This window comes from Crotalus tigris, unplaced genomic scaffold (assembly GCF_016545835.1).
Source record: "Crotalus tigris isolate CLP2741 ecotype Arizona unplaced genomic scaffold, ASM1654583v1 scf7180000017545.3456711, whole genome shotgun sequence".
NCBI classification, from domain to species: Eukaryota; Metazoa; Chordata; class Lepidosauria; order Squamata; family Viperidae; genus Crotalus; species Crotalus tigris.
The window spans coordinates 3346515-3359254 of record NW_024096464.1 but is presented as its reverse complement, the minus strand read 5'-3'; the positions used below and the strand labels follow the sequence as shown (position 1 = coordinate 3359254).

The 12740-nt window shown below is 40.0% G+C and overlaps 1 protein-coding gene across 3 annotated transcripts in view; it reads left to right on the top strand.

Annotated features, from left to right (window-relative positions):
- SMOC1 (SPARC related modular calcium binding 1) overlaps window positions 1–12373 on the top strand; it is a 77142-nt gene extending 64769 nt beyond the window's left edge. Inside the window, exons 9-13 of one of the 3 annotated variants that reach the window (XM_039334499.1) lie at window positions 2188–2270; window positions 4237–4342; window positions 7919–8166; window positions 9972–10022; window positions 11749–12373. In XM_039334499.1, the coding sequence (XP_039190433.1) occupies window positions 2188–2270; window positions 4237–4342; window positions 7919–8166; window positions 9972–10022; window positions 11749–11762 (502 nt within the window). In that variant the 3' untranslated portion in view covers window positions 11763–12373. Of the gene's footprint in view, window positions 1–2187; window positions 2271–4236; window positions 4343–7918; window positions 8167–9971; window positions 10023–11695 lie in introns of all 3 variants that reach the window. The other 2 variants (XM_039334491.1, XM_039334482.1) reach the window with 2 other exon arrangements.
- The last annotated feature ends 367 nt before the right edge of the window (window positions 12374–12740 follow it).

The window sequence follows — 12740 nt, the reverse complement described above, 5'->3', positions numbered from 1 at the left end:
GTAGTGCCCCACGGTGATTGCTATTTGCGATGTCCTGTCTTGGCTTCCAACCAGCAAAGTCAATGGAGAAACTGACAGGGAAGGTCACAAGTAAATCTCCCTGGCTTTCCTGTCCTCATACCGCAGGGTACCCTCCTTTACCTGACCTCCCTGGACTCACACTTGGCCGGCACCAGGCCCGCCCCCACCCGCCCCTCCTCGTACCACTACTTTCCTTATCTGGGACTCCCACTGTTTTCCACTTAATGTCTCACACATCTTAGGGATTGTCATCAGGAAGCAATGGGATCATGGGACACCACTTTTTACAATTGCATCGCTTAACGATAGCAATCCCGATCTCAATTGCTTTTGTAAACTAAGGAGTATCTACATTTACCTATAATTAGTTTTTGGTTACATTTTATCTCTTAACATGTTTCAATATTATTATTGAAATGTGTATAATTTTTCTTAATTGCATTTTTTACTGGTCTATGACCAAAATAAAGATTCAGTTGACATCGCATGAATAATAATAAAAAAATTATTTGTTACTTTTGCTATTTTTAATTAAACCCTCAAGGCTTCTTATAACATATAATAAAGTATAAAACATAGATACAATTAAAATGAAGATTTAAATAAAATTACTATTGTTAAACTCCGCTAATGATTAATGGGAAAGGTAGTTTTTGATAGGTATTTTTTTGAGAGACAGCAGAGTTAATGAACTAATCCGGGGAGAGCATTTGATACTCTGGGAGTCACACAAATAAAAAAGGCCCTCTCCCATGTGCCGAATAACTGCGCTAATCTTCAACCTCTCCTGTTGATTTGGGTACATTCTTTGTGGGAGAGATGGTCCCTCAGATAAAGAATCCAAACTGTTTAGAACCACCTCATCTGATAGGCAGCTGGTAGCCAGGGTAGATATCTTATATGGTTATATGCGATTCCTGCGTCTTATTGTGATCAGCAGCCTAGTTATTGCATTTTGTACTAATTGTAATTTCCAGCTCTTTGTAAGAAATATTCCCATATCAGTAGTGGATCTCCATGAAACTGGCTCAAGAAGAGTAGCAGTTGGCACTAGTGGCAATTGTGCAAACATCCTCCTCATCACTCCAACCACCAGCAAGTACAGTGACAGATGGGTTCATAGAGTATCCCAAACTCTGAAGTCCTTTTTCTGAGGCAGGTGCCTCCTTATCCCAAACAGGCTTCCCTTCAATCTTCAGATGTACTTATTAACAGTGCCTCCATCATATCTGAATTAAATTTCAACTTGTTCTCCCTCATCTAAGCCCATTTAGGAAATATCCAAATTCATCAGGCATTTGGAGCAGGCCATTTTATCTGATCGTCTATGTCTTCTGAGGTCTATAGCAGCCAACAGTTTTAAAACGATCTCCATATGATAACAGTTACAGAAAGAACCTTCCCTTTTGTTCCACGGGCCTAGTCCAGGGGTCTTCAAACTTGGCACTTTTATGACTTGTGGACTTCAACTCACGTTGGCTGAGGAATTCTGGGAGTTGAAGTCCCCAAGTCATAAAAGAGCCAATGTTCCCTCCCCCTGGCCTAGTCCTCTGAGTGCTCTACTGTATGTGTGAGGCAAGATATCAGTTGGAAGAAATCCATCGCAGCAGGCATGAAATCCTGAGCCACTTCTGACATGGCAACCTCAGCATGGAAATTAAATTCCTCAAGACATAATATCTAGTACAGTCCTCTACTGTGGTAAAGATTGTCCCAACTAGTTCAGGAAGAAAGAGTTTCTTTAATAGGGTGGACAGAGCAGTAGCAGTATTTCCCACTGTGATGGTCAGCCTAATACAACAGCCAACCAGAAGCCTGGCAGCTTCTGGTCAATAAGAAGAATTTTTAATAGACAGAAGTCCCAGAGGAAAGAGTTGGATCACAGGGAGACTACTTAGTTTAGTCTCCCCCCCCCCAACCCAACTCCTTGATTTGATTACTTTTTACACTTTTAGAATCCCAATCTGCATTTCCAAATGCCCATGGAATAAAATCATGTGATATAGTATTGTTTTGAAAGGGATAATATAGAAAATCAAAAATGAATTTTTTGGAGTCCCTGGTCTGCTGGGCCTTGTATTTCCACAGGAGTTGGAGAATATAAAAGTTATTGTCACACATGCCTTAAGAATGTGCTGGTTTTTTTTTAATATTTCCATTATTTAGATATGAGACCCCTGTATGTGAAAGTGGTGCTCGATCCAGAAGTCCAGATATTGACGATCCTTTCAAAGACCGAGAACTTCCAGGTAAAAATGAAGGAATAATAAAAGTGGTAAGGTTGGGAAGGGTCTCACCTGTTGGTTGGATTATAATTAGCCAGTGGACTATAGAGCTTTGTTTTGATGTTAAATCTTATATTAATATGATCACTTCACAACATATAATGTCAATAATGGTGACGACAATGCCATCAAATACAGGTGAAACTTGAAAAATTAGAATATCGTGCAAAAGTTCATTTATTTCAGTAATGCAACTTAAAAGGTGAAACTAATATATGAGATAGACTCATTAAATGCACAGCAAGATAGTTCAAGCCATAATTGAGATGATTATATTAGTTTCACCTTTTAAGTTGCATTACTGAAATAAATGAACTTTTGCACAATATTCTAATTTTTCGAGTTTTATCTGTATATAGAAAGAGGTCATTCCCATCCCCACTAAAATTAATTTGGGCTTGAACAGTTTCTTTTGCAGTCCTATTTTTAGTTCTTTCCCATCAATTTGGTTTGACTCAAGCATTCAAGAAATTTTTGTACAAATGTTGATTAAGTGTGAGGAATGTAGAAGGCATTCATAACGATGGAATAATTGTTCAGGATTTTCTGTAGCATGGGCAGTTGCTCATTTACATTCCTTCATTATTGCACAATGATCATGATGGAACTGTAACATCCCGTTTTTTGTGTAATGCTGGTAGTCCTCGACTTACGACCACAACTGAGCCCAAAATTTATGTTAATTGAGACATTTGTTAAAGTGAGTTTTGCCCCATTTTACGACTTTTCTTGCCTCATTTGTTAAGTGAATCACTGCAGCTGTTAAATTAGTAACCTGGTTGGTAAGTGAATCTGGTTTCCCCCATTGACTTTGCTCTTCAGAAGGTCGCAAAAGGGGATCACGTGACCCAGGGAAGTTGCAACTGTGATAAATGTGAGCCAGTTGACAAGATCCAAATGTAAATCATGTGACCATGGGGGATGCTGCAATGGTCATAAGTGTGAAAAATGGTCATAAATCACTTTTCTCAGTGCCGTTGTAACTTTGAATAGTCACTAAGTGAACTGCTGTAAGTCGGGGACTTCCTGTACTGGCAATGTATAATTTAGTAATGTGCTAATGACACTCCATATTTCAAACCTGCAGAAATTTCCAATATGGCTATACCAGTGGTAGGCAACCTTGGCTCTTTTATGACTCGTGGACTTCAACTCCCAGAATTCCTGAGCCAGCATGTCTCAGCTTGGAAACCTCTCCCTTTTTTCTCAGTGTGGCTGGCTCAGGAATTCTGGGAGTTGAAGTCCACGAGTCATAAAAGAGCCAAGGTTACATGAAAGAGCCAAGGTTACCCTGAGCTATACTGTATGTTCCTGCCAGTCGAAGCTTCATTGTGTGGACCCTCTGATTGTATTTCAATGAAAAGTAAGGAGATTTTGCATTATTAATTAAAACAGCTTTTCCCAACTAGTCAGCCTCCAGCTCTGTTGGGATTGTTACTATCCATGCTGTTTGAGACTTCTGGGACTTCCCAAGAGGTTACGAAAAGTTAATTTAAATTTCTTCGTTAAGGACTGAAATCTATAAACTCCAGTGATTGTGCGTGATTGACTTTTCAGTGTCCATGAAACCCCCCTTGCTGTTTTTTTTTAAAATTCTTATTGGGAGATTTAATGTATATTAACTCGAAATACTCACAATATGCATTTATGCAACTATGTTATAATTCCACTGGAACAACAAGAACATTTTTCTTAGAGAAATCAGTCTTTGCCTCCTTCTTACTGGGTACAGCTCCATGAAATGTACATTGATTGTGGAAGAAGAAAAGGCCTGTTGCTACTGAAGAACCAGTTGAGATTTCAACCTACTGAAAATATTTCATCAGAACTGTCTGAAACATAACCTGGCAGCAGTATAGACATGGAAAAAAGAAATCCGTTTTGTCTTCTGTTTTTTTTTTTTTTTAAACTAAGTTGTTCTCCTTTCCAGGTTGCCCAGAAGGGAAAAAAGTAGAATTTATTACCAGTTTACTGGATGCTCTCACCACAGATATGGTACAGGCTATTAACTCAGCAGCACCTGCTGGAGGTGGAAGGTGAGTTTGGAAGCATTCAGGTGAAATAGAAATGAGACACCCAAAAACCTGTATCTCGCCTGGAGAATAACACAATTGCAGGAGGATGATACAAAGTAGAAACCTATGTAGTATGTACTGTTTTAGGAAAATCAAAGAAGCTTCCTCATATACAGATAGTCCTTGACGTATGTTCACAATTGGGACCAAAATTTCCATTGTAAGTTGTTATGATGAAAACCACAACCTGACGGGACCGGATCTTTTTAAGATCATAAATGAATCACTATGGTTATAACTTGAGTCACACAATTGGAAACCAATGAAAAAACAACCACCACAAATTGTGATAATGTGACTACGGGATACTGTTTGTAAATACGAGCTGGTTGCCAAGTGTCCAAATTGTGATCACATAAGCATGGGGGAAGGGCAATAATCATAAATTTGAATTTAGATCATAACTGACTTTTTTTGGAGGCTGTCACTAATTTGAATCACTATTACATAAATGATTGTAAGTCAAGGATTACCTGTATGTTTCCAAGTATCACTTCCCATTTTCATTATGAAAGAGATAAGCTCTTGCTTTTTGCTCTTGAGACACAAACAGTTATGGTTTGTACAATTCATACTGTACATAAAATGGGTCTCTTCTCTACAAAGGAGAACAAGTGAACCTTATTCCATTTTACCTCACAGTTTTTCCTGCTTGGGTCACATCTGCTATTGAAGTCAAGCAGAAGCAATGCAGTACAAAGAGTTCAGGAAAAGGAAGATTCCCCCCCCCCTTCCCTCAGTTTTTGGTGGATTTATGCTCCTCAACTATTCCTGTATTTTATTCTTATGACCTTTAGTCTGAACCTCTGATGTCATTTAAAATATGGATGTACATGACTTTTCTTTGGGGATTTTGGTTCTTCAGTAAAAATCTGTTCTGTTCTCAGTTGACTCACTAGTCAATATAACCTGGTTTACACTTGCATAGCTATATGCCATCCAGTTGCTTCCGCATGCTTAAATTAACATTAAGATACCTTCACAAGTTCTTCACATTCATATACATTTTTATTTGTTCTCACTGACTTTATCTCTCTGTGTTTGGTATTCACAACTCTATTCATGTGTAAGCTATTCTTTTCCTACATTTTTCATTTATGTCTCATATTCTATATTTTATTTTATTTTATTTTTGCAAATGGTGAGAACAGCCATTTCATTGACTTTGGAAAGGCCACTAAAAACTTAAAAGAACAATAGTAAAGAAAAGCCTAACAGCAAAGATGCTGCAGATTGCTGGCAGTTCTTGAAGAGAAGAATAGTTTTCTTCTCAACAAGCCATCATTGAACCTGCCATGTTGGACAATTTTTGTCCTGTTTCCAACCTCCCCTTTTTGTGGTTTTACCACAACTACATAAGATTATGGAAGAAGTGATTCTTTAGGCCTCTTTCAGTCAGGGTCCACACTGGAATATGGGACCAAAATAGCATTGATTATACTCTTGGATGGTCTGTGATGGGGGCAGGATGGAGGTGGAGTGTCCAACCTGCCTCTTCAAGAGCTGTGGTGGTGCAGTGGTTAGAATGCAGCATTGCAGGCTAACTCTGCCAACTGCCAGGAGTTTGATCCATACCAGCTCAAGGTTGACTCGGTCTTCCATCCTTCCGAGGTCGGTAAAATTGTTAGGGGCAAAATGCTGACTCTGTAAATCCCTTAGAGCTGTAAAGCATTATGAAGCAGTATATAAGTCTAACTGCTATTGCTATTGCTATTCTTGATGTCTCAGGGGTTTTCAATACCCGTTGACCATGGTATCCTTCTGGACTGGATCTTAGGAGGTAGGAAGGGGCAGCTTTGTGGTGTGCTTCCTCCAGGGTCATTTCCAACTGCTGTTGATAGGGGAAAAGAGGTCTATCCTGTAGTCTTGGAATTTTGGGGTGCTCCAAAGCTTGATGCTCTGGGCACTGTGAGTATGCCTTAAAGGTGCTAGCTGAGAAGGAAAATTGGGAGTAGGCACTGTTCAGTCACCACTCCTGTGTAGTAAATCAAATATAGGTAGTGCTTAATGCACAACTATTCAATTAATGATTATTCAGAATTAGTGACTTAATTGGAAACACTGCAGCATCCTCTCGGTCACGGGATCAGAATTTGGGCACCTGGCAGCCACCATGTATTTTACAACAATTGCAGCATCCCAGGGTCATGTAATTGCCCAGATAGCTTCCAACAAGCAAGGTCAATGGGGGGAAGGGGGAAGCAGGATTTGCTTAATGATTACAGGATTCACTTAATAACTGCAGTGATTCACCTAACAACCATGGTCATAAAGCTGGATACAATTCACTTAACCACTGTCTTGCTTAGCACAAGAAATTCTGGTCCAAATTGTGGTTGTAAGTGGAGAACTACCTGTATGTGTTCTGGAGCTGTCTTTATCAGTGAGAGGGGCAGCATATGAATTTGATAAATAATATAATACAAAATAATGTGAGAAAATAGAATTGGCACCAATAATACCCATTTCTTTTCCTTTTATTTTATTGCCGATGGAGGGTACCAATTGAAAAGAAGGGGGTGTGGAAGGGGAAACGGCTCTTTAGCCCATTCCCAAGTTAAAATTTCCCCAATGGATCAAGACCACTTTCCTCTAACCCTGTTGGATCCCGGGAGACAGGATCACTCTCAAACATCCCTCTGAAGCTCTTGATAGCATTAAAGTGTTTGTGTGTGTGCATGTGTGTATGTGTCTGTGCACAATATTTTAAATCTATACATGGCACTGATTATGTTATATCTTAATCTTTGTTCATGAACAATATGTACTAGACAGATAAATGATGTCTAGGTTCATGCATCTATTCTATTTGGAATCTTGCTGGATCTGAATTTTATAGCCTGTAAGCGAAACAACTCTTGTGTGCTAGTTTTTCTTTCTTTCTACATTTGGGTTACATTGAACCACGATGTTAACCTTCAATTAATCTCGCGGAAGACAAGATCACAAATGATGCTGATTAACACAGACTTTGTGTGTTTATGTGTGCAAATCTCTTCCTGTTCCACCGTTTTCCTGCATGGCCTTCTTACATTGCTTACCCCTCACAAAACAGTGTTCACGCAACAACTCGCCGCCTCTTGAAATTCGCATCAGATAGTTTGTTTAAGATAGGTATTTAGACTGAAGACACTTTTGTATCCAACATCTTCCATCTGCAGAGGAAGCATTTTCACTGATAGTTGGAAGACGATAACAAAGTTCCACTTAGCATTTTCATTTCATTTCAGAATTTTTAAAACACTGTAATGTCCATTATCTCAGAAGTGGGTGTGGGTGTATGTTTGGTTGGTTGAATTAGAAGCTGCTTAAATTTGTATCTTTTTCAGTCTTTTGTGGTCATGCAAGGCTTCCCTAAACATTTCTGGAAGAAAGAGGTCCAGCTGTCCCTAGAAGCAGACCTCTGACAGGGTTGATTATAAGGACAGGAGTGTGTTAAAGATCTGGCCACCAGATTTTGTCTGTGTTTCTTTTTTGTATGTGTCTATGTGTGAGAGAGAAAAACATCTGGCCTGATACCATTATGCGTCTCCCAAGGTTCTCTGAGCCTGATCCCAGCCATACCCTGGAAGAGCGGGTGGTACATTGGTACTTCAGTCAGCTGGATAGCAATAACAGCAGCGACATCAACAAAAGGGAGATGAAACCCTTCAAGCGCTACCTGAAGAAGAAAGCCAAGCCCAAGAAATGTTCACGACGCTTCACTGACTACTGTGATCTCAACAAAGACAAGTCCATCTCACTACAGGAATTGAAAGGCTGTTTGGGGGTCAGGAAGGAAGAAGGTTGGTGCGTCTTTTATGGAGTAGGATGAACTAACAACTGGCTTTAAAATTCCGGCTGATTTGCTTTATTGTTCAAGTTGTTTTGTTTTGGTGGGACCCAGTGGCTTTTTTCTTGGATGGGGGGGGGGAGGGAAAAAAGGGCCAAGAAGCTGGTAATCTTGGTCATTTGGAGACAGGTTCTACTTCTTTGGTTAAGTGCAGATTTCCCTTGAAATAGTTCCATTTTAAAAAAAAGTTATTATGCCTCATAATGTCTTTCAAGAGAGGCAGTTTGGTGTAGTGATTAAAGCTTCAGGCTAGAAGCCAGGAGATGGTACGTTTTAGGCCCACCTGAGGTACAATGCCAGGTGGGTAACCTTGGGCCAGTCACTCTGAGTCTTAGGAAGAAAGCAAAGCCAAACCACTTGTAAAAAAGGTTGTCGGGAAGACTCCATGAACCTGTCTAGGCAGTCACTGGGAGTCAAGATTTTTCAGCTGTATAACTCGTTTCGAAATGCTACTGTTTACATTTATTTTTTCTTTTCTCTTTGGATTGAAACCATGATGTGTTAGGGTGAACATTAAGCAAGCCCCATCCTGAGGCATATTGCTAAGTACAGATTCCCTGGGTCTAATAATTCACTTGTACAATCATGGATTTTCTAGATTGTGTGTGTTGTAACCCCTATACCAGTGATGGCGAACCTTTTAGAGACTGAGTGCCCAAACTGCAACCCAAAACCCACTTAGTTATCACTGGGTGCCAGGTGGGTGTGGCCCACTGGATGGGCATGGCTGTGGTGGTCATAGCAGATTGGGTGGGTGTGGCCAAGGTGGGCGTGATCACCTCAATGTTGCTCATGGGGAGGGATGCCTGTGGGGGCCAGGCAGGGTTGGGGGAGATCCAGGGGGTCTCTGGCAGGTGGGGCGGTAGGAAGAAGGTTTGTCCTGCGGGGTGAGGCAAGGCAGGGTGGGGGTGCCATTGTCAAAGGGCAAGGTGAGTTGGGCCAGGGTAGTTGCTGCCTGACACCATCGGCCCCTGCACACAGAGGCCAGCGAGCGCATGGGTGCTGGGATGCATCCAACCATGTGGGGCCTCGGCGAGTTAGCGGGTGGCTGGTTGAAGAGGGACGGTTGCCATCTCCGGGGCATGGCGCATGTGCCCACAGAGAGGGCTCTGAGTGCCGCTCTGGCATGCGTGCCATAGGTTCGCCACCACTGCCCTATACCTTCTAGGACGTAATTAAAGACCAGTCTTTATACAGCACTGGGTCCTGTGCAATTATTTACTTGCAGCCCAGCCCATCTGTAGAAAGACTCTGTAGTGGCAATTTTCTTGCTCTCCCTGCCTCAATCTACCCTTAGCCTGGAGACACACCAACTTGGGGGGGGAAAAATGAAACAAAATCCTTTATTAATACGAAAGGATCTGTCCTATATTCAGAATGGCCCAGCTGTTTCCATTTTATTTTTCTGCAGATATTAATGAGTTTATTGCCCAGGAGAAGCCACTGAGTTCCTATTTTGAAGAAATTTAATAATGTTCATTGCTGTTTCTCTGATCTCAGTAAGGTAGATGCTTATCATAAAATAGGCCTTGTGATGTCCTTTGAGGGAATTGCTCATTATATGGATTTACATTTACTACTTTTCTAAAACTAAAATAACCCAGGCAAGAAATTGGTTTAATGCTCTTCCTAATTCTAATGTGAAGTATTTCAGGTATCATAGGCAGATTAGTCTTTGTATCTTCTTAAAGTGTAAAGCAATCACAGGACCAATATCTCTAGAGTTAACAGACAAAAGAATATTCTTTATATTTGCAGGCGGCATTGGCAGCTTCCCTCATGGAAAAAGGCAAGGAGTTAATCCTTTCAGTAAGTAGTTTTTATTGTTTTGATTGCCTTCCTATCCCTAGATCTTTCTTAACCTGCCCCTTGGGGGACATTTTAAGCTGATGCAACTCAGAGTAGAGGTCAAGAAAACCAGAAAAGGAGGCTCGATTTACATCTTTCTTCAAATGGTTCTGATTTGAAAAGGCCTTATTGAATGGTTTTTATTAACTATTTACATTATAACACACTTTATAACCTGGTGTACTTGAATTACATACATTGTCTCAATAATATCCAAAGAATAATTTTGCTTGCTTTTTAGTTGAGCAGCATAAAGGAAACAATTATTAGGAATACGTTAAAAGAAGTTTGCAGTTACCTACACAAAATTATGCTCGACTGAAGGCAAATATACATGTCCCAGATTAATGTTGCAGGATCCAATCTGGGTCAGTCACTGGGAACAGAGGTTTAGTTTTCTGAGCTTTCGGATCCATTGGGCTCCAGCACAAGTCCAAAAGCACAAAACAATTAATCAGTGGAACAACCTGCCTCCAGAAGTTGTGAATCCTCCAATACTGGAAGGTTTCAAGAAGAGATTGGACAACCATCTCTCTGAAATGGTATAGGGTTTCCTGCCTGAGCAGGGGGTTGGACTAGAAGACCTCCAAGGTCCCTTCTGACTTTATTATTCTGTATTCTGTATGACTAAACCTCTGGTCCCGGTGACTGAACCAGATTGGATCCTGCAAAGTTATGCTCTTTCACTTTTTAATCAATGAGCAGCATAAAATTAAAATTAAGGTTAGTATACAATCATGTAGAGAATCAAACTTGTCACTAGTTGTGATTTTAAAAACAAAAGGAAACAGCATTGTAAAATACAGAATTTTTAAAACCACAATTAGTGACAAGTTTGATTCTCTACATGATTGTATACTAATTTTAATTTTGTGCTGCTTTTTACAGCTTCATTGTATCCTGCTTTTCTCAACCCAAGAGGGTATGGGCAGTGGGGAGGCAATTAAGAGATTTTTTTTTTTTAAAAAAAAGTGTAAATGATTGTCATTATTTTAAAGTAATATAATCATAAACACATATTTTTTGTGAGATATGTGCCTGAAAAAAGCATTTCTCTGTAAAAAATATGCATATAAAAAGAGATTTGTATTTCAAATAAGAACTTACCTTGGTATAAGTTATAAAAGAAAGAATAGCATGACTAGATAGAACAATTAACCAATGGAACACTCCAGAAGCGGTGAATGCTCCAAAACTGGAAGTTTTTAAGAAGAGACTGGACAGCCATTTGTCCGAAATGGTGTAAGGTTTCCTGCCTGAGCAGGGGGTTGGACTAGATGACCTCCAAGGTCCCTTCCAACTATTATTATTATTATTATTATTATTATTATTATTATTATTATTATCAGTATCACCCTCATTAGCTGTTCAGTGGGTGATGTCTCGTGAACTATACTGTGTTTTTTTTTCGTGCCTTCTGGTCATTCCTAACTGCTGGCCTGAACCAGTCCCTGAAGTTTTCTTGATAAGCTTTTCTGGACGTGGTTTTCCATTATCTGCTTCCTAGGGCTGAGACACAGTGATTGACCCAGCTGGTTTTGTGCTTAGGCAGAACTAGAACCCACAGTCTCCTGGTTTCTAGCCTGCTACCTACGCCTAACTTGCTCCCTTAATCAATCAATTACTTTTAATAGGATTTAATTGGTTTATCACCTTTTGTTTTCTTCTCTGTCTACAACTTCAGTAGGACGTCTTGTTTAAGAGGATATGCCATGGATGGATGAATGGAAGGATAGGATGCATGGCCATCTGAAAACATGTGGGACTGGCAAGACCCAGTATAGCAGAAGTGGCAGTCACAACATTTGCACTTTGTTTAAAAAAAAAAAAGAAGAAGAGAAAAATTGTCTACATATAATACAGGGTTGGTTTTTTTTTTAGTAATCTGAAGAAAAGAAGAACAACCATTGAAATTTGGAAAGAAAACTGAACATCTACTTGTGATTTAAATCTTGAGGATTGCTTGGACTTGAAAAAATGTTTAATATACTGTATATAAAATGTAAATTACACAGTGATTTTCTGTTGGTTACAGGATGACTATTAGATTTCTGCCCAGTTTTTTTTTCTTTTTTAAGTAAGCCAAAAATGGTTGCACATAGACATTCTTTAGAACCTCATATCTGTGTATTTGGGTGTCATATTTGTCACTTATTTCTTCACCAGGCATTTATAGTGTTTTCTAATGAGCCCTGGTGGCACAGTGGTTAGAGTGCAGTACTGCAGGCTATTTCTTCTGACTGTCAGCTGCCAGCAGTTCAACAGTTCAATTCTCACCGGCTCAAGGTTGACTCAGCCTTCCATCCTTCCAAAGTCGGTAAAATGAGAACCCAGTTTGTTGGGGGCAATATGCTGGTTCTGTAAATTGCTTAGAGAGGGGCGTAAAGCACTGTGAAGTGGTATTTAAGTCTAAGTGCTCTTGCTATTGCTAATACCAACCAGTCTTTGTTAAGTGATGTAAGGTCTGCCTTCATTACATTCATTATAGAGATTACTGGATGGTTCTTTATAAAATGTTGTAATTCAGTGATGAGAAAATGATCTAAATCTAGGGCAGTGATCCCCAATCCTGGTCCATGGACTGCTAGCAGTCTGCATCCCATTGGGAACCGGGCCGCACAAGCATCTGGTGAGCGCATGAAGCTCCATTTGCGCAAGTGGCATGAAACCATCTCCTCC